Source organism: Ammospiza caudacuta, chromosome 19, assembly GCF_027887145.1.
Source record: "Ammospiza caudacuta isolate bAmmCau1 chromosome 19, bAmmCau1.pri, whole genome shotgun sequence".
Lineage (NCBI taxonomy): Eukaryota > Metazoa > Chordata > Aves > Passeriformes > Passerellidae > Ammospiza > Ammospiza caudacuta.
Window position 1 is genome coordinate 9674845 of NC_080611.1, and position 21224 is coordinate 9696068.

At 43.6% G+C, this 21224-nt stretch overlaps 2 protein-coding genes across 3 annotated transcripts in view; one reads left to right on the plus strand and one right to left on the minus strand.

Moving 5' to 3' along the window:
• The window catches only part of PITPNC1 (phosphatidylinositol transfer protein cytoplasmic 1), a 74586-nt gene extending 68460 nt beyond the window's left edge, over positions 1 to 6126 (minus strand). Inside the window, exon 1 of the mRNA XM_058817298.1 lies at positions 5447 to 6126. Within this exon, the coding sequence (XP_058673281.1) occupies positions 5447 to 5494 (48 nt within the window). The 5' untranslated portion in view covers positions 5495 to 6126. The remainder of the gene's footprint in view (positions 1 to 5446) is intronic.
• Positions 6127 to 10856: 4730 nt separating this feature from the next.
• On the plus strand, positions 10857 to 19563 carry PSMD12 (proteasome 26S subunit, non-ATPase 12). 2 transcript variants are annotated; one of them, XR_009275516.1, is made up of 11 exons: positions 10857 to 11034; positions 12966 to 13025; positions 13253 to 13381; positions 14453 to 14560; positions 15485 to 15589; positions 16004 to 16153; positions 16330 to 16464; positions 17007 to 17119; positions 17476 to 17650; positions 18106 to 18238; positions 19121 to 19215. XR_009275516.1 is itself a non-coding variant. In XM_058817291.1 (11 exons), exons 1-11 carry the CDS (start codon positions 10927 to 10929, stop codon positions 19328 to 19330), a joined length of 1371 nt encoding a protein of 456 aa, XP_058673274.1. In that variant the 5' UTR covers positions 10857 to 10926; the 3' UTR covers positions 19331 to 19563. The 2 variants fall into 2 exon arrangements, 1 of the variants encoding a protein (XP_058673274.1); XM_058817291.1 differs by having other exon boundaries at positions 18161 to 18238; positions 19121 to 19563.
• Positions 19564 to 21224: the final 1661 nt, after the last annotated feature.

Here is a 21224-nt window from a genome sequence, read left to right on the forward strand (position 1 = left end):
ACCAAGGTGTCAGGGCCTCCATTGTATTAACTGCAAAAGGCAGGTGAGGCTGCTGGTGTTCTCAGAAGGGTCCCTGGCAGGATGATGAGCTACAGCAAAAGGTCCTTCATGTTTCACAGCAATTCAGATTATTGTAAAGGGATTGGTGTGAGATGCATTAGAGCTGTTGATAGCTTAAATTAAAACAGCACAATAAGCCTCTGTTTCTGCTGGGCAACCTCAGCTCAAAAATGCCAGATAAACATTTTCTACAGAGGTCATGGACATGACACGGTCCAAGTACAATTTCATTTACGAGCAATTAAAATAAATGAAATTTGATAAGATGACTTCATCTTAAGTTTGTTTATAGTCCTCTTGCTCATGACCAACATACTGCTTTTACAAGTGTTCCATACATTTATATATTCCTGAAAATATGTTCTGTGACTATAGCTGGAAAATTAAGAAAATGGACAAAGTTGACCATTATTTAATCTATCTGTTTGCAGGATGAGTAGATGTAGTTTGCCTTGCAGCAGATCACTGTACTTAAAAAAAATTATTTTACACTTTATACCCAACTCAAGGCTTTGCTGTACTACATACACATAGTTATGTCCAAATATTGTAACACCTGCTGACTCTCAGTGCAGAACAACCCTTTCTCATATGCTTTCAATGAGCTTTAAATCTGTCTGAATAAAACATGTTGTAACATGTACCCTTGTACACAAAATGGGAGCTATGAAATCTTCTAAAGCAGAAGTGTACACAAGATTCAGAGGATACAAATACTGTTTACACAGATGCTGTTGAAATAATTTTATGTAAATAATCCACACTGGGAGAATTTGTGATGTTTGAAGCAAGAACTAAACAATGGATATTTTTATAAAGCAGCAAGGATAACACCTCTAAAACCAGAATTTGTTAATGCTGAAAGGACTTTTTGTTGAAAACCATGATCTGCATTTACAGACATTTTGCAGGTCTCTGCTTGTTTGTATTCATGACAATACAGCTGTTCCTCCACACCTCATGCAGGCAGCGCTCCCCACAGATTCAACTTGACTTTTATTTAAAACACAGAGTGGGAGTGATTCCACCAGGCTCAGCAGAGATAATCTTGGTTGAAATAAAGAACAAAGGAAAGAAAAACCTGCCAGGACTTTAGGGACTGGCCATGCACATACAGTTCAAAACGAACAGAAACCTGAATGGTCATCCCTGTTTCCAAGGAAAAAACCCTATGAGTCCTGTAGTTTATTTGATGTTCAGCTTTCAAATTTACACAACCCAGCTTCACATCACTCATAGCATTTTACAGCAGTAACAACTCAATTTTCAACACAAATTTCCAGCAAAATGTCTTTCCATCTATTTCCCTAAGAATAATCACTGTTTACACAGATGCTCACAAATCAAGAATTTCACTGTACTTTGCCTCTTCCAGAAGAGTTCAGTACCACACTAACCTATCACATTTGGGTTACATTTTCAGATATAGGTATCTCTAAAGCACAAATCCTTCCTTTGAAAAATGGTGGAATTCTGATTGCAATGAGATCCAAGCCTGAGAATTTTTTAGCATTTCTGCTCTTTTCAATTGCTTGGTGTTCTTTTCACTTCTTTGGGAATGTGTTTTTTTTTACTGATGATATTTAAAACCCACAATGCAGCCTATTATAATATTCTCTCATATGATGTAACAAGCTATTTGTAAGAATGAACTAACACATGAAAATGCAAGGGGAAAAATAACCAAGTAGCAGGCTTATTTATTAATTGCAGCTGGAATAAGACTGGTAACATATCCTGTGGAACTGCTGGAACAGATTTTACTCACTTTATGTACTAATGCAAGGAAAGGGCTTTTGCTCATTTAGAAGGTCTCAGTGTTAACAAATGGATTCAATTTGCCAAAAGCACCACAAATGAGGTAAAGAGTGACTTCTCATTGGCAATCATATTGGTTTTGTCAACCAACAGTCCCATCCTGACCTTATTTGCAAAGTTCTTTCAGCAGATGTAATTATTTTGCTTAGCAGTCAACATGGTGCATCCTTTCTCAAAATATTTTAAAGCTGATCAGGCAGCTTGTGACTATGCACACGTAACAGACCCGAACAGCTGTCAAAAATTCAATTTACTGAGGAAGGCTCAGCTTTGAATAAGAACTGTAGTGTGGTGCCACTGCACCTCAGCAAGAACTCTTGGAACAACCCATCTTTCCTGGTGCTCATGGACAAGGAACAAATATTCATCTCCAGCTCCTGTATCCTGGCTCAAAATACACCACAACAGTTCAGTCTGCAGCAAACAGCATTTCCCATGAGATGTTTTCTTTGCAAGAAAGCATTTGGCTTCCAAGCAGACAGGTAGATAAACAAACCTCCTATAAATATTTGGGTATCTTATCTAATAAGGGCATCAAGGAAAGAACGCCTCAGGAACAGGATCTGTTGTAGCTAATGAAGGAATTTCCTACCCACAACAGTGCCAGAAACTCTTTAAACCTGGAGCCAGTGCTGCTGTTCCACTGACATCTCTCAGTTTTTAACTCTTCTCTAGAGATAAATGTAGGTGGTGACAGTCAGCCAGAGCAGCACGAGCTCCTCCACTGCTGCCTGCTCAGGTATTTACAGGCGAGGTCACGACTCCCAGTTACTGTGTGGACATTACACAACACTTTACTGCACATTTTTCACATTACACACAGAATCTGACTGCAGAAGATTGGATACAGGTGCTTGGCTGACAAAGCTAACACTTCATCTTCTTGCCTGTGCCAGATTATTTCCACAGGAATGATATGGAGACTGCTCTGGTGTTGGTGACAATGCCACAAATTAAGGACATACTTCTTTCTCATTCATGTTGAGAGACTTCTACGGATGGATAACTGGCAAGGCAGTGCTAAAAAAAGAAAGCTGCTCAGGAAAGTGCTTTTGGATGTATGCATAAAGTGCACAGGATGAAAGGCAGAACATCCAAACAACAGAAAAAACAGAGTTTATTAAGTCCATGTGAGAGAAACAGCATAAAAAGGGAAGCCATGCTGTTGTACTGCATTTTTCCCACACCTGTTGAGAGAGGACCTCAAAAATTCTTGGGTGCTGAACTGCCAGTGGTGTCCCTGCAGGTCAGGTCCCCAAGTGGCACTGCACACCAGGACATTGCAGCTCCTGTGGGATCTGCCTTTCCCCCTGAGCTCACTGAACTCCAGAGTGACTTGGCACCCTGCAGAAGGCACTTTGGGCCTCTTAGAACCAAAATACTCCTGCCTTTGGAAGGGTGAGCATTGCCCCATGATGTTCTCCTGACAGGTGCACAATGCAGCACCTTGTTCTACACAGATGGCAAAAAATCTCACTGTGTTGGTAGTTAATGTGCAACTGAGGGTAAAAATAAGATAACACCACATTCCTGAGACTGCAAGAAATGTCACAAAGATGAACCACCATGAGAAATACAGTGTGGGACTTCTTTAGTGTGCAAATATCATAAGAAAAATAAGGTATTTGCTAATTTTAAAGTTTTGTCCTGGTTCATTTTATAATAATTAAATTGATGCTAAACATCAGACATGTTCTAGGTTCCTCATTCAGGCATCTCAGCTACTGTGCTTGGATTAAATAATGGATGATTCAACATAAGAGAAACTACAAAATCGAGTATCTTTACTAATTCTGTTAACATTCTAGAGAACAAATGACATCCACCATTGCCTTCTGCCTCATCATGAATCAACCATTCCTGTTTTGGAAGATTTTTGAACTTTTCTGCATCAGGAAATCTTGTTTAACAATAATGTTTCATAATAAATTAGATCTGCTCCCTTCTGATGATGTAATGAACTGTTCTTAACTAAGTGTGGTAGTCCAAGGACATCAGGAACTGGCTTGGATAAAATGTTGTCTACATTAGAGTAATGCAATAAACAAAGAAAATTAGGTATTAAAAGAAAAATGCCATCCAATATCACAGCATATGATATAACTTGGATGGAAACATGCTAGAATTAAACCTATGTCTATGTAACTTCATGTATATGGTGGGTTTAGCTCCTGCTCCCAGCAAAAGGAATTTCCTGAGCAGCCTGAAGTAAATATTTGGCAGTTCCAATTCTGACTTTTAGAGAACTGTTAATTTGTCAAATCTGAAGATACCGACAAAAAAAACCATTGAGACGACTACTCTGTTCACACCCGCGAGGACTTCTGCTCACATATTGGAAAAAATAAAACTGTGCGGCAAAACACTCGCCTGGATGGAGCCAAAGAACAAATGTGTGCATTAATTATCGGGTTAATGAGCGAATTGGGGCGCTCCGCCCGGGACCCTCGGCTGGGACCCTCCGGCGGGGCCGTGGCGGGGTCGGAGCGGGGCCGTGGCGGGGTCGGAGCGGGGCCGTGGCGGGGTCGGAGCGGGGCCGTGGCGGGGTCGGAGCGGGGTCGGAGCGGGGCCGTGGCAGGGTCGGAGCGGGGCCGTGGCACGGCCGGAGCGGGGCCGTGGCGGGGCTGGAGCGGGGCCGTGGCAGGGTCGGAGCGGGGTCGTGGCGGGGCCGTGGCAGAGTCAGAGCGGGGCCGTGGCAGAGTCAGAGCGGGGCCGGAGCGCGGCGCCCCCTGGCGGTCCCAGCGCGGCCCGCGGGACCAGCGGAACTTTGCGCGCAGCTCGGCGCAAAATGAGCGCTCAGAGAGGGCTCGCTCACCTCCGCGATGCCAAATCCGCAGCAGAAATGGCCAAATAAGACAACACCGAAGTGTTTTTGTACTTGCAGGACACGAAACCATAAAGCACCATCTCCTTTCCAAACGCCATCAGGCCTTTGGGCACCCAATTGCACCCACAAACACCCCATGAGCACCAGTAACTCCGGAGCACGTGTACTCCGTGTGGGTATTAGTCTTAATTAAAACAGTGAGCAGGTGGGATGCCTGCAGATAAATAAAAACATAATGTTCCTAACACAGAGTTCAGAACACCGACAAAGAGCTGTTTGACTTTCAATGACTTCTTTAAATGACAAAAGTTTTACTAATAAATGATCGCCTGTCTTCCCTACCTGTACTGGAGTTTCAGGCCATGTTCAGCTGCGAGGGTATTTTAAGTAAAGGTGAAATATGATTAGAATCTGGGTTTTAGACAAATGCTTTATCAGATAGAAATTTCAGCACAAAACATTCCCTTGCAAATATGCATGAAATTCCTCTTAAAAGTCTGGTTGGAAAATCTTTATAATCAATATTTTCATGACACAGTGCTTTTGATACACTTAAGTTACCTTCGTTCCTGCAGGATTCCTATATTTTCCAATAAAAACATTCCTCTCTAACCAGTCATCTCCGACTAAGTTCATTACACGAAGAAAAAATATTCAGCAAAACAAATATAACCTCAATTCGCCTTGCAAGAGCAAAGGCTCGGTAAGGAACAGCCTCTCCGGTACGAGCGCGGATCTTACCTCTTCAACTGTCAGAGGCATACAGATCCGGTACTCCTTCATGAGCATATTCCTGCTGCTCAGTGCGGACCGGCGAACTGGGAGAAAAGTGGTGATTTCTGCACAGAGATCACGACGGAAACCAAACACGGGGGGAAAGAATTAAGCCTCTTTTCTCTGTGCGCGCTTGACAATGTGTCCACAAGACAGTAATGCAACCATCCAGGAAGGCTGACCCAGCAAGAAGAGAAACCACCACAACCGCTTCTTTCTCCCAGTTCTTCCTCCTTCACACTGCGATCACGGGAATCTCACGGACGCTCGCACCGAGATACGCTACAAAGTCTCAAACCCCCACCGCTCTCGCCCCAGCCGAAGACATCCGTCGGAAGTGCATGGAAACGCCGAGCTCTCTCGCGGCTGTGTCAAGACATGCCTGGGGCGGCGAAAAGAACAAACGAGCCGAAAATGTGGCTTTCGCCCCCGCCGGCAGCACGTCGGGCGGCAGGAGAGATGCGATGCCGATTCCCAAGACAAAGGCTTTTTATAACGTTGCCTTCCCCGGCTGCCAAACGCGGCTCCCACCTCCCCGCCGCAACGCGGCTGCGGCCGCCGCGGCTCCCGCTGGGCTCGGGGGAGGGCAGGGGGGGCAGCGCGGCGCTCAGGCGGGCGGGCGGCCGCGGGTTCCCCGGCGCAGCCGCGGCCGGGGGTGCTCACGGGCGGGCGCGGAGCGGCTGCGGCCCCGGCGGGGCTCGGCTGACATCAGCGGGGCGGCAGGAAGGAGGGAGGGGGCCGGCGGGGGGGCAGCGGCCGCCGCCGCTCGGGCGGGTTCAGCGGGGCCGGCCCGCGGGGCTCCGGGCAGCGTCCGCCCGCGCCTCCCGCAAGGGGACGCCGGCAGCGCGGAGCCCAAAGAATTCGCGATTTCAGTTCATTCTGCCGTGAAGACTTCTCGGGGTTTGGAAGTTTATTGCCCTACGCGTGACAAGACACCTTGCAGAGCATTTACACCCCCGCGCAGGAGCGGCGAGCCCCTGAGCCTCGGGTACAAAAGGAAAGGACAGCGTGGGCTCGGTGCGGACATACACAGGATGTGGAGGCCTCACCCATTTCCCTTCTGGTCAACCCTCCGCTATCAGCCAGCACATTTTGCAGCACAAATAACCCCCTTTTTTCATATCTTTTTTTACTTACAAATGACACTCAGAAAGTTCAGTGAAAAAATGCCTCCCTCCTAGCTAAACTATAAAGCCAGAACCGTTTTAGGAGGTCTCACCCCCTCCTTCAGTGAGGAATTTGTCAGTGAAATAGTTTTTTAATATGCTTGGGGGTCGTATTTTTCAGAGAAATTTACCCATCATTAAGTTGCAACTTGAAATGCACAGGAACCCAATTCTGAAACTACCTGGGAACCCCAAACTGTTACACAACCTCAGCATTTCATGTTTAAAATGCTCATCCTGCTGTTTCTGCTGTTCTCCCAGTGGCTACAAAGCCACTCACTGGATTGCAGAGAAGCACTGTAAGAGCAAAGCCCAAGACACTGCAAAGATAATGGTAAAATATACATCTGCACTCACATAGTAGTTATTTGCAAAATATAAAAGTGATGAAATACTGTATTTGGGACAGTTAAAGAGGAATTTAGGTCTACAATGAAATGTGTGTTTCATAACAAGAAAGAGCAAAAGCCCCTCAGAATTTCATTGGTTCTGGATGTACATTTCAGAGCTGTGGGTATAATTCTCAGCCCAGAGGACACAGTGCCATCTCCTGGAGCCAGCAATGTCTGTTTGCCAGTCCCTTGCAATAATGGCACAATATTTCACATCCCTGCCTTCCCAGGGAAGTGCAAACACCTACACAAAGAAATAAAAAATCTGAGAGCTCTATTAACAGCCTGGATTTTCAACTGAGGTATGAACAATGTGTTTAATGAGACTTCTGTCTCAAATCTGACACAGCCATTTATAAATATGGAAACTGTGGCTGTAATTCATAATATTGGTACTGTGTGTTCCTGGAATTCCAAGCAAAACAGCAAAACCAAGGCAATACCTTGTGATATCTCACTGCAGGAAGGACATGGAGTTGCTGGAGCGTGTCCAGAGAAGGGAATGGAGCTGGGGAAGCCTGGAGGACCAGGGATGGCTGAGGGAGCTGGAGCCTGAGAAAAGGAGGCTCAGGGGGAACCTTCTGGCTCTCCACAACTCCCTGGCAGGAGGGGCCAGCTTGAGGGGGGTGTCAAGCTCTTCCCCAGAGAACAAATGAAGAGAGGAAATGGCCTCAAGCAATGCCAGGGTTCAGACTGGAAAAATTTCTTCACAGGGTTCTGAAGCATTGGAACAGGCTGTCTAGGGAGGTGGTGGAGTCACCATCCCCAGAAGTGTCCAAAAATGTTGTTTGGATGTGGCACCTGGGGACTTGGTTTAGTGGTGAATATAGTGGTGGTGCTGGGCTGACAAGTTGGACTTGATGATCTTAAAAGTCTTTTCATCCATAGTGGTTCTGTGACTCTGTGGTATTACCCACAGATGAGAGGCAATCCTCATTCAGATCTAAAGCATTCTTCAGTTTTAAGTGCTTTTTTAGTGGTTTCTTCCACTGGGAACAATATTTCTGGTTTCTGCTGAAATACATTGTAAAAGAACCTGAACTTGGCATGGGGCCTTGATGCTGCCCAGCTATAGGCAAGGACACCGATTTCAATAAAACCAGGAGAAAGACTTAAACTGGTTTATCACCTATCACATGATTTCAGCATAAAGCAAACCTTACAGCTCCGTGTACATGAACAAAGATCTGCAGAAAGCAGCGTGTCAAATACAGAACCTGAACAAAATGGAAACCAAGGCCAATTCCCATACCTGCAGCAAAACATTCTTCAGTCTTGGGGAAAGCAGCGACCCCAAGGATATCCCTCCCAACTCCCTGCTGGGGGAAAGCAGTGACCCCAAGGATATCCCTCACAACTCCCTGCTGGGAGTGCCCAGGCTCTTCCCAAAGCACACTCAACAAATGCTTCCCAGTGATCATGCTGAGACACAAAACTTCAGCTCCCACAAGCCAGGAGTGCCTGCCAAGCATTCCTGCCTCAGTTTTGGGTTTTGATTCCCATGAATTGGCAGAAATTTTTAGTCTTACCTCTGCAGCGTGCTCTGGATGCTCTGTTGTGAAAATGAGACATTTTTCACTCATTGTTCATTTCTGACCTGGGGGGAAAAAGCCCATATGTTAAATTGTGCTGAGTATGAACTCCAGATGGACTTGTGTCAGCAAAGTGTCACTTCAGAGTAAGAGACAGAGCCAAGCTGTTTGGGTGTTTCACTGAGGATTTTTGAATAAGAATTTAGTTTCTTTTTTAGCCACTCAGGGACTCTGTATTGGAGGCAACAGCTGCTTCCTCCTTTCCCAGCATACCCATGCAGGGAAAAAAACCCAGCAATTGCAAAAGGCATTTATTTTCTTCCACTTTCACTCACTTGTCTGAACCAAATTACTGTGTATGGGACTATGTTCAATTAGATTAGTATGTGACTTTTAACCTCCCTGGAAGCCATCACTCCCAATCCATCACCTGTAAAAATATACTAATATTACCATGAGCTAAAAGAATGAGATTGTAAAAATAAAAGATCTGTAAAAATTTGTAAATGGCCAGAGTTAGGGAAGAACAACTGATACACTCTGTGTGATACATGCATGTATTTTCAGTACCTAAGTCAACTGAAATGAAGTAAAAATGATTAAGGATAATGGATAAATTCTGTTGGCAGAGTTTTCAAATCAAGTTTGTGTTCAAACAGAACGTGATTCAAAGCTCATGATCTGTGCTGTGCTAATTGGAAGGCATGTATCAGACACAGTTGCAAATATACTGTATTGGAGCTCTGTATTCTCTTAATTGAATTACTCTGAATTTACACCAGTGCAGCAGATGTAAGAACTCAGTCTTAATTCTGTCAAGAAAAGATTTAAACCAGTTATCTCAAATACCCTTTTGCCATGTTACCATGTTGGTCTGTGTACAGTATGATCTGAAAGTAACACAGCACAGAATGTAATTTCGTGGTAAGTTACTCTTTCTGGAAATCCTAAATACTACCCAAAGATTCCCATGGCAGGTGGTTGGAACTAGGTGATCCTCAAGTCCCTTCCAACCTAAACCGTTCTGTGATTCTGATTCAGGGCGTTCCCCGAGTATTTGAGGTTTGCTTGCACACATGAGGGAGTTTTTTTCTGGATTTCCCCAGAGAATGAAACTTCTGTAGTGTATGAAATTGTGCTGGGAGATGATGGCCACCTGCACGCAAGGCGTTGCACCAACATCTCACAACTTTTCAAACACACTGATTGTACAACTCTGTCTAGATCAGGATCCTTGTGCCCTTAAAACCCATGGTGTGTCACACTTTTCCTCCACCTCTCCAGCAAGGCTAGATATTAAAAGACTTAAGTATGGAATGAGATACAGACTTAAGTGAAATCCCCAAGGTGAAATCAGCAGCTACAGAACCCAGAGTGCTCCACACCTGGGGTGTGCCCACATGGCCCGGCTGCCCCCAAAAGTGGGAGAACACAAACCCACCATCCTCCTGCCTCACACCCCCAGCTCCGAGCAACGCCGTGTCTGTGGGAGCTGTGTCCCCTCGTGGCCGTGCTGAGGGGCACACTGCGGGCAGTGACTGCACTCCGGGAGATGTCACTGGGGGATGTCACTGGGAGATGTCACCGCCACATCTGGCGCCAACTCACAGCTCCCCTTTGTGGGTGCCGGGGAGTTCCCCGCCAGGCTGGGGCTGAGGTGCGGACTGAGGGGCAGATCCATTGAGTGGGGAACATTGCGGTCCAGGTTCCCTGAGAGGTGCGGATTGAGGGAGGAACGCCTCAGAGGAGCAGGTACGGGATCCACCTTCTGAGCAGATCCCCTCAGGTTTGATCGCGGTCCTGGTCACCTCAGAAGGGCCGTGGGCCGGGTGGGCTCCCTCAGAGAAGCGGGTTCAGTGGTACATCTGAGGAGGGGGTTGAGGGGCAGATCCCCTCAGAGGAGACGGTTGAAGGGCAGATGCCCTCAGAGGGGTGGAGTTGAAGGGCAGATGCCCTCAAGAGGACACGGTTGAGGGGCAGATCCCTTCAGAGAGGCGAGCTGAAGGGCAGATGCCCTCAGAAGGGCGGTTTGAGGGGGAGATGCCCTCAGAGGAGAGGGTTAAAGGGCAGATGTCCTCAGAGGGGCGGGTTGAAGGGCAGATGCCCTCAGAAGGACAGTTTGAGGGGCAGATCTCCTCAGAAGAGCAGATCGCGGCCCCGCTCCCCTCAGAGGTGCCGTGGCCGGCGGGGTCCCCTCACAGTTGGCACCTCCCCCCTGCGGGTCCTGAGGAGGCCGAGGCTGCCACGGCAGTGCCTGCTTGCCGCGGCGTGGGGCCCTTCGGTGGGCCTGCCCCCGGCGCGCCTGCGCGCGGTCCCGGCCGGTTCCGGTGAGCGCTGAGGCGGCGGAACGGGCGGACATGGCGGACGGCGGCGCGGAGCGGGCCGATGGCCGCATCGTTAAAATGGAGGTGGATTACAGCGCGACCGTGGACCAGAGGTTGCCCGAGTGCGAGCGGCTGGCGCAGGTGAGGCGGGAGAGGAGCCTGGCGGGGCGGACGGGCTGAGTCATGGCGCGCTAGGCCGCGCGTGGAGGCGGCGCGGAGCGAGCCATGGCCGCATCCTGCCCCGGTGCGGGTCCGGTCGCGGCCTCTCCGTGCCGTGCTGAGGAGGGGAAGGAGTGAACGGGTCCGCCGTTCCAGGGCTGTGTGGAAGGGCGAGCAGGAGGGAGCTTGGTGGCCGAACACTGAAAGTGCTCTCCAAGGCAGCGGTCACGGCCCCAGCGCTGCCAGAGCTCATGGGATGTTTGGACAGCACTGTCAGATAAATGGATTCCTAGGGATGTCCTGTGCAGAACCAAGGCCGAGAGATGGACTCGATGATCCTTTGGGTTCCGTCCAACTCAGCCTGTTCTGTGATTTTGAGACAGGACGAGGTTTCGGGGCGCAGCTCGCGGGTGAGGAGACCAGAGGGCCCCGCTGCACCGCAAGGGCCGCGGCTCTTCCCCGGAATTGCTTGTTCAGCCCGGGCTCTGTGTGCCAGAGCTGCCTGCGTGGAACAATCCCGGGTCAGGCTGGACAGGCAGCGCTCGGCATCCCCAAGCTCGGGTACCTGCGAGCCCCGGGGAGCTGGAATGGAGGCGCAGGGCCAGGACGGGCTCTGGGCTGTCTCTGCCTCCCTGGGCTCAGTGAACAGCGCTGTGAGCCCGCCCCGGTGACCGCAGGGTGTGTTCCACGGGCTTCGTAGCGATGCAGCGTCGGTGTTTTATGGAAAAGTTCTGTGGCCTGAAGATTCTTGTACAGCTCAGATCTCAGAAAAGACAGAACCATAGAATCCCAGAATGGTTTGGGTTGGACGAGGCCTTCATCTCATCTCATCTCATTCCACTCACTGCCGTGGGCAGGAACACCTTTCACTAGTCCAGATGGGCCTTGAACACTTCAGGGGTGGGGCAGCCACAGGTTCCCTGTTGTTGCTGTCGTTTGTTGGCCCAGCAGGATGGCATCTGACACTTTACATGCTGCTCTGATTGATCCAAGATAAAAAGATTACATCTTAGATTATTTTAAGATTATTATATGGAGAGCAGGCACAGGGATTTCATCCCACAGGTGCAGCTCTGCAAAGGAATGGACACCATGGCCATGTTTCATTGTGCAAAACACATAAACTCTGTGGCAGTAAGAGCACAGCCTTGACTTGAGCACATCCTACTACATCCATTCTATGTAGTCTAAAATATTTCAGCTGGGATGTTTTAGAAACAACTTTCATTTTCTTTGGTTTGTTACTAATTTTCTACCAATTTTTTGTTTCTAGTTTCTAATTTTTATTGCAGCCCCACCATTGCCATGGGCTGTTACAAACTCACCCATATTAAGTTTTTCTTAACTAGATATTTGCTAGGATTTGTGACTTAGGACTAAAAGTACATTGTGATATCTTACACTCCTCCAAACAAAGGCAAATACAGTTCTGAAAACTTCTCCAAAACCAGAACTATTAGAATTCCATGCTTAGCCTGTAAAGCTTGTAATTAATGCTTTGTGTAATACACTGTAATTAAGATATGAATATGGGTGAAAGTAATAGGAGAAGAATTTTTTTAGCCAAGGTATTTAATTGCATATCTGATCTCACTGAAAACTCTGTTTTGGCCAGAGAAGAAATGAATTTTCCATGCAACTCAGTGAGTGTGAACTCACCAAACCTGTCTGAAAGTTGCCAGGTTTCTCTCCTGAGGCAGACAACTTAGAGCATGTGTTGTGTGAAAATGAAACTGGTACCTCTCCAGTTTTATCTCTGTGTAGAACTGTGTATTTAAAGTAAGTGCTGTGCATGCATTTTTTAAGGGAAAAAAATAGTGTACAGGCTGGTCTGTATTTTTATTTATTTACTCTCAGTTTAAACTGAATTTTGTTCTGAACTCACTGAGATAATTGTTTGCCTGTGTTATTAGGAAGGAAGATTGCAGGAAGTCATTGAAAACCTTCTCTCCCTGGAAAAACAAACACGGACGGTGAGTGGTGCGTGGGGATGCTGGGATGTGCACGCACCTCACATTCACTGGGTTAAAGTGAAGGGACTGGGAGTATCCTTGGAGTATCCTTGGAGTATCCTTGGAGTATCAGTCCTTCTTTTCTTTAAAAAGCAAATCAGTGAGACCAGCCCCAATGATTTTTCCCCTTTGTGCTGAAGGCTGCAGGTTGCTGATCCTGTCTCTAACACACTCTTGGTTTGTTCCAGGCTTCTGACATGGTCTCCACATCCCGGATCTTGGTTGCCATAGTGAAAATGTGTTACGAAGCTAAAGACTGGGATGCTCTTAATGAAAATATTATTCTTCTATCAAAGAGAAGAAGTCAGTTAAAGCAGGTGAATTTAATTGTTTGAAACAGAAAATGAAACTGTATTTTGGAGCTGTATTATGTCTCTAGTTTCCCCATGTGTGTAGGGACTTTCTGTGTAAAGACGGTGGTTCATTTTTGCACTCTCCTCAGTGTGAATTGCAGACATATTCCTTGTTAATTATTCAGATATTCCATATTCCTTGTTCAGATGTATATTAAACACAGTTACTGCATTTTATTGTGCTCATATGAAATGTGTGCTTTGCATGCTTGCTTTTGAAACTGGTATACTTTGGCATAAAGCACTTGCATTTAAGGCAGTGTGAAGTTTATTGCACTCTGTGTGTTCAGTTTGAGCAACAGGTGATTTTAATGGCATCATTGCTTTAGGAAGGAAAAGGTTACCTGTCATTTAGTGTGCAGGATCTTCACTAGTGTGTGTAAAAGTAGGAGTACAGTTTAGCTTGCACAGACTGTAGCTGAAGGCATGGATCGTTCCAGCTGAATTTTGAGGAACTTCTTGAGGAAGACATTTCTAGAAGTTTAATTCTGGGATTTTTTTAGAAGTAGGTATTTTAATAATAATTTCACCAGCTTTGCCAGCCTTGTTACTGGAAGTGCACGTTCCCATGAAGGAAGAAATCCTCCCTCTTCCTTCATTTCCTGAGGAATCTACAGCTGTTCCAAGGAGAGACAGTAGAGCACACAGTTAAGAGGAGGTACAGATCTCTTCAGCCATGCAGGTCTTAGGGCAAGCAGAGAAGTTCTCCAGTCCATGTGAGTCCTGTGGATTTGGCAGAACAGAAGTTGCTTTTTGAGACAGAAGTGTATGGCATGGATTATTTTCAATATTGAAAAAACTTAGGTGAAAAAATGACAGAAGAGCATCATGTTTGCCTTGTAGCATCAGTCCATAGCATCATTGTACACATCCCCATGAATCCAAGAGAGGAGATGTGTCTTGTGTGCTGTTTGCTGAAATGAGTCCCTTCAGTGGGATGTGAAACTATTTATTACTTACTCTGAGTGTTACAGCTTGACTTCATTAGACAAATCTGAAACCACAGTGTGTTTTTCCCCTCTGTTTTCACATCAGGCAGTTGCTAAAATGGTCCAGCAGTGCTGCACTTACGTTGAAGAAATCACAGATTTACCAGTGAAACTGCGCTTGATCGACACATTGAGGATGGTCACAGAAGGAAAAGTAAGGTTTTGTTTTAAGACTCGGTGTCTAAAAGGTAGAATAAAAATATTTGCCTTCTTTAAAAATATAGTTTCTTAGTACTGTTTTTTAATCTTGTGCAAGTAAGATTAAAACTAATTTTTAAATTACCCTGACAAGCCAAGTAGTTTATTTCCTTCCAAAAGACTGCAGATATTTTCCATATTTAAATCACATGCTGGAACACTGGTCATGTTCCTATGATGTAGGTATCTGGTTGTGTTATTAATTAATATAGTTAGTAATACATTTCAAAATTCTAAAATGCCATTTCCTTTTCACATTTTAAAATGTTATGTATTTGAATTTGTCAGGGAAATGAGCAGGTTTAATTTAATTTCTCCTGCACTTAGCAAGGAGAAACATATAGTTATGATAACCAGAAGGTGATACCAAGTGAGTTATTTATATTGCAGTCCTTTTGTTTTAAGAAAAGAAAGAATTCTGAATTAGGCAAATTTGTGTCAATTTTATGACTTCTGTTTGTTAGTCTAAATGGTTAATGATCAAGTCTTGTTGATTAATGGCTGGTTAGGAGTAAATGAAATAATTCAAAGGATGGTGCTTACTACACATTAACCATTAAAGTCTAACTTCCCAGATCTTTTGATATATTCTAGCAGACAAGATATGCAATACTTTATTCACAGTCCATATCCCTTGTGTTTGCTGAAAGAGTCATAGGGCAGTGTAGACATTAATTTGGGCCAAAAATTTGTGTGTTGGTTATCCTTCGTATATCATCAATGTATATTGTGGACAGTGCCAGTGTTGTGGATGGATACACAATAAATAAAGTGGTTGTGTGATGACAGCATCAGGTGTATTTCCAGTGGAGTTGCAGTCTCAGAGTTTGCCCTCCTCTTTAGAGAATTCCAGTGTTTAAACTCTTCCTCCTGCCCTCAGATCTACGTGGAGATCGAACGCGCTCGCCTGACAAAGACGCTCGCAACAATAAAGGAGCAGAACGGGGAGGTGAAAGAGGCTGCCTCCATTCTGCAGGAGTTGCAGGTATCACCTCAGAGCTCAGAATTGCATCAGCAATGGCAATTAATTCTGGCTGTTCTCAGACTGACTGAAGCTGAGTCAGGTGTGCTTGCAGAAATGCCTGGAATGAGATGAACTATTGTTAGTGAAAGTGCAGTTCAGCTTTAACTGCTTTTATTCATCTCATAGAATATCTTCCACTTGGAAAGTAGATTTCAGTTCTCTACTTAGTGCATTGAGTTAAGTGTTGGTGTAAGTGGGGGCAATAATTAAAATGGGATAACCTTTATTCCATTTTCCCTTGCTCTGTAGTAGCTTTTCTTCTGTTGTTTTGTTTTGGTGTGTTTTCCCTCCAGACAGCCTCCCACTCTTCTGGCACAGTTAGGCCTTCACTTGATTTGGCTTTGGCAATATTAATTTGTTATAATTTCATTTCAGGTGGAAACCTACGGTTCAATGGAAAAGAAAGAACGTGTAGAATTTATCTTGGAGCAGATGAGACTCTGCCTAGCTGTAAAGGATTATATTCGGACTCAGATTATCAGCAAAAAAATTAATACAAAGTTTTTTCAAGAAGAAAACACAGAGGTAAGTAATTGGAGGATTTCTCACTCTTTCTCCCTCTCTCCACCCAAATTTTAATCTGACTTGCCTCTCTTCAGGTCCAAGTGTATTTATTTAAATCCCTCTATTTTCTGGGGTTCAGCTGTTTCCATTTACATGTCATGGAGCTGTGTTAATTGGACTTTTTGATACTGTTTCAGAAACTAAAGTTGAAATACTACAACTTAATGATCCAGCTGGATCAACATGAAGGCTCCTACCTCTCCATCTGTAAGCACTACAGAGCCATTTATGACACTCCCTGCATCCAGGCTGAAAGTGAAAAGTGGCAACAGGTAAAAAAACTTTCCCTTCAAAATCACTGTATTTCCATGTAACAAATCCCCATTTCTTACCACATCAGTGTACAGAGGATGAAATAGCTCATCAGTCTGTTTTTATTTAAATGGTTATATTAACAAATTGGTTAGTTGCAAACAGATGATGGAGTTGATTTCAAAAGAATGTTTTAATCAACATCTTCATTTTATTACCTTTGAAACTGACAATGTCTGAACTGTTTCATACAGTGTAGAGATTACAAACAGCTGTGCAAGTGTGGTCTCAGTGGTGCTCTTGTGTGTGCAGTACAGATGTCTTTCATGTTTGAAAAGTTTTTTTTCTTCATGTATTTATTTGAAATACTGGAATTCTGGTTAACCTGTGTCAATTTAAATGTACCACAGTTCATTTCTGAAAGATAACATCAATTTCACCTTAATTTCTTAATACACTGAGCTTAAATCTTCTACATATTAAACTCTAAGCTCTGTATCACTTTTGGAAGTTCCTCTGTTTAATTATGGGGAAAAAAACCAGACTCTTTCCTCTTGAACAGGCACTGAAGAGCGTTGTTCTTTATGTTATTCTTTCACCTTATGACAATGAACAGTCTGATTTGGTGCACAGAATTAGTAGTGACAAAAAGCTAGAAGAAATCCCCAAGTATAAGTAAGTATCCTTTCTAATAACCAATTCTTAGATTAAAAAGTCTCTCCCTAACAGTGCAAGTAAATCTCTTTATGCTGAGTCTGCTGTAAGCAACTCTGAATTTAATGCTGCATTAGGAGTACTGCAAAAATGTCATGGTTGTTGTATGTGAAAATAAATGTAACTAAATGCATGTAAAAATAAATGTTCTTTCTCTTGTAAGAGAAAGATCTTTGTTAGAAAAAGTCTGACTTTAGCTGACCCCCTTATTTATGATAATAAGAATAAAATATTTTAAATTATGCCTTTGATTTATTTTAAGTATGAACCAGGCTTATTAATACAGGATTATAATCCAACTGTACTAAACCATTTAGAGACCTCCTAAAACTATTTACCACCATGGAGCTGATGAGGTGGAGTGCCCTAGTTGAAGAATATGGGAAGGAGTTGAGAGAAGGATCCCTTGACAGTCCTGCAACAGATGTTTTTGGCTGTACAGAGGAAGGGGAAAAGAGATGGAAAGATTTAAAGAACAGAGTTGTGGAACATGTAAGTATCAGTGTCTGTGAACATCAGCTTTTTACTCAGTGCCTCAGCTAAAAATGCTTTCTGCTTGCTGTATTTTAATCACAAAGAAGACAGAAAAGTAGCTAATAAAGCAGCAGGTGAGGTCTCTTTTCTGTTGCATTTCAAGTTTTATTTGCTTGCATATCTTTTTATTGCATGTTTATATTTGGCATAGTTGCCACCAAAAAGATCATATTGCACTCAAATGAGATTTAGCATTCACGTTTCAATAAAGCATAAATCTGCAAGTCTTGCTTTGTATTAAATTCATAATTGGTTTATTTATTTTCTTAATTATTTATCATGTAGAGACTTTTATACCTTCCACCAACAACAGAGCTGTTTGTTCACAACCCCTCCTGTCCCCCATGCTGGACTGCCATTAGAGCACTACAGTTCCTAATCTCCTTTTAACATGGACTTTTATATTTTTGCAGCCTGCTTCAATTATTTTTTGCACATAACCCTCTACTCTGAACACTTTTATTCCAGAATATTAGAATAATGGCTAAGTATTATACCAGAATTACAATGAAGAGAATGGCACAGCTCCTGGATCTGTCTGTTGATGTAAGTCTTGCTTTGCTCATCCTTCTCTCATAAGGGAGGGTGTGTTTGTGGCAGAGATGTGATTATTCAGCAGAGTAATGTTCTTGTTTGATTTGATTTTCTGCCTTTATGGGAGTTAGAAAACTGTTCATTGAACCTTAAACTCAGTTTCATGATGCACATGCCCATAAGGCAAAAGCTGCTCTTAGAAGTTCATTTATGTTCAAGGCTTTGTGTAAATGCTGGAGCTCCTTGTTTGCTGTTTCAGTGGTAAAAGGTTCTTGTCAGTGAGTGATGAGAACCAGCTGAAGAGAGGGTCCTTCACCTGTAAATGTCCCTGTCCATGGCTGCTGGCACTTGGGGAACAAGGGTGGAGAGGTCTTCCTGCCATCCCCCTTTGTGTTTTCAAGAGCTTTCCAAGTAGAGTGACACATCCTGGTATTTGGAGTGCAAATAAAAAGCTTTACCCTTTTCATGGAATCTGCTTTTCCCACAAACTCAGAAAAACCCTTTTTGGCAGTGGTCAGTAATTCCCTGGGGTTTTCCCAAGCCTTGCTTGCCACACGACTTGTTCTGGTATCTGTGTAGCCAAGTATTCCAAAGTATAAAAGTCTGTTGGGGTTGTATATTAAACATTAATTTTTTGAAAAATAACCAGGTATAGGTCAATAGAAAACAAAAAGTTTTTGGTTTTGTTTTTTTTTTTTAATAGCTTGTGCTAGTAGCTTGCATTGCCAGCATGTGTAATATTAAAGTATCCTTCATTTTTAAAGTACAATGTTGTTACAGCTGTACTCGTGTATAAAGGAAATCTTGTCCCTGGTGCTTTCATGCTGTTTGGGAGGAATTCTGGTGGTTTGTAAAAATGCTGTTTTCTTGACTTAGTGCTGTTTGTCTTTGCAGGAATCGGAGGAGTTCTTGTCTAACCTAGTAGTTAACAAAACCATCTTTGCTAAAGTAGACAGGCTGGCAGGAATTATCAATTTCCAGAGGCCTAAGGACCCAAACAATATACTCAATGACTGGTCTCACAAACTCAACTCCCTCATGGCCCTAGTTAACAAAACCACACATCTCATTGCCAAAGAAGAGATGATCCATAACCTGCAGTAAGGTGCCTCAATAATCTCAGTGCTTTTAAAGAAGGCATTAAATCTTCATAATAGAGACTATTATTACAAGTGTGTATATGGTTTGTTTTCTCCCTGTCAAGCCTTCCTGGTCTAAAATTTAGAACATAATTCTGAAATTCCTGTTGACAATTAAGTTCCCTTGATTATTCATTCAGTTGTTAAATGTTTTTGCTACAATTGGTGAAAGAACAGAATAAAACTGTATTGCCTGTATGATAATAGTCTTGTGATTTCTTTTTTTCAATGTGAACCCTTACTGTCTAACATATAATTCTGTGGTTATTTCATTACAGGACTATTTTTGAGGCTGTGATTGAGAGGATATACTGTAAATAATAAAATCCTAGGGTTTTACAAAGAGGTAACTTGAAATGATAATAGTGTAAAGTTATGTCAAGATACTCTTTGAACAAAATGATGTTTATGCTTAAGAATAATGGTTTTTCTTATTTGGTGCTACAGTTAGAATTTATTAATTAATTGTGAACTGCCAGAGCAATCAATACATGAGTAAGTACCTAAACCTTTGTCTGCTTGCTGCAAGTCACTGATTTTGCCTGTTTTGCTGCTACAGTTTGTAAGAGCTACAATGGCAATTAATCAGTTATCTAAGCTGGTACTTTGAAGCTGCTGCTTCTCATCATGTGTGTTATATTCTGAGCAGATAATGTTGTGTTATTTACTTTAACCTCCTTGTAATGGAGGGAAGCTGTGGATTTTTCCCCCTGGTTTGTTTTTTTAAGGAAGTAAAATAGTAGAACAAATAGTGTATTAAGAATCAATGGAACTTCTATTGAATTTGCTCTGGTTTAGAATGATTTTTAATGCTAGCCATAACCATTCAGTTCATAATTAATTAAGTAGAGACTACTATTGTAAGTGATATATTGAGACATACATAAATCCCATCTCCTTGCAAGCACTCTGAGCTTCATTCAGACTAATGCTCTTTCCATGTGAATACACAGAAATTGGGAGGCTCCAGACAGGGATTTGGAGTGAGGCAAGTCTGAAGGGACAGGAAAAGATGGAAGCTTGTAAACAGTGATTTGCATTTGAAATGCTGACTTTGGACATAGCTGATGGGAAGTTTGGGAGTGTAATTTGGAAGGCTCTTAACTTTCAAAGCCTTACCAATCTAGCTCACTGCATTTGAACAACAAAAAGGCAGCTGAACTATCAGTAAGGGAAGGAAGAGGAGCAGAATGCACAGAATGTTTACCATCCAACTTCCTAAGTCTGTTATAATCCCAGCTGTACAAGTTGTTTAAAATTTTGTCATGACTATTTGTGAGCATGAGATGTTCTGACCATTGGGAGGATTCAGTAGCATGAGCAAAACTGGCTGCTGTCAGAACAATGGACAGATAGCTTAGAAAACAATATATCATCTGGAAACTGAGGCAGGAGCTATCAGAGAGGGAAACAATGGGTCATCAGGGGAAGTGGGAACTTGCCTCTCCCTGTTCTTATCATAAACATTTTCCTTCCAGTTAAAGTCTGGTCTGGAATCTTCAACCCCAAGCATTTAAACCTCTGATGCTTCTACCAGATATGTTGGACCTGTTCTCCCAGCCAGCCCTCTTTTCCTTTTTATCCTAGAGTAGAATGTTTCAGTGGTTCCCTGGCTCTTCTTTCTGGATTTCTTGTAGATTCTCCTCCCTCTCTGTCCAGGCTCCATCCCTCCCTGCTGCCTTTGGCTGCATTTAGAGCATGAGTTTGTTGGAGAGGGGAATTGCTTTCTTTCCCCTCACAAACCATCTTTTGCTGTCAGCATTAAAAAGAACATGGAAAAACTCTTATCTTTCAACAGTTCAGGTATCTCCTTAAAAGCCAGTTCAGAAAGATTATAAAGGTTCTCTTCCATGGTCTGT

Excerpts from the sequence above, each read along its gene's own strand:
- PSMD12 (XM_058817291.1), top strand. The coding sequence starts at position 10,927 with ATGGCGGACGGCGGCGCGGAGCGGGCCGATGGCCGCATCGTTAAAATG. Across the intron at positions 17,120-17,475 it reads GAAGAAATCCCCAAGTATAA|AGACCTCCTAAAACTATTTA; the intron begins GTAAGTATCCTT and ends TAAACCATTTAG. Across the intron at positions 17,651-18,160 it reads AGAACAGAGTTGTGGAACAT|AATATTAGAATAATGGCTAA; the intron begins GTAAGTATCAGT and ends CTTTTATTCCAG.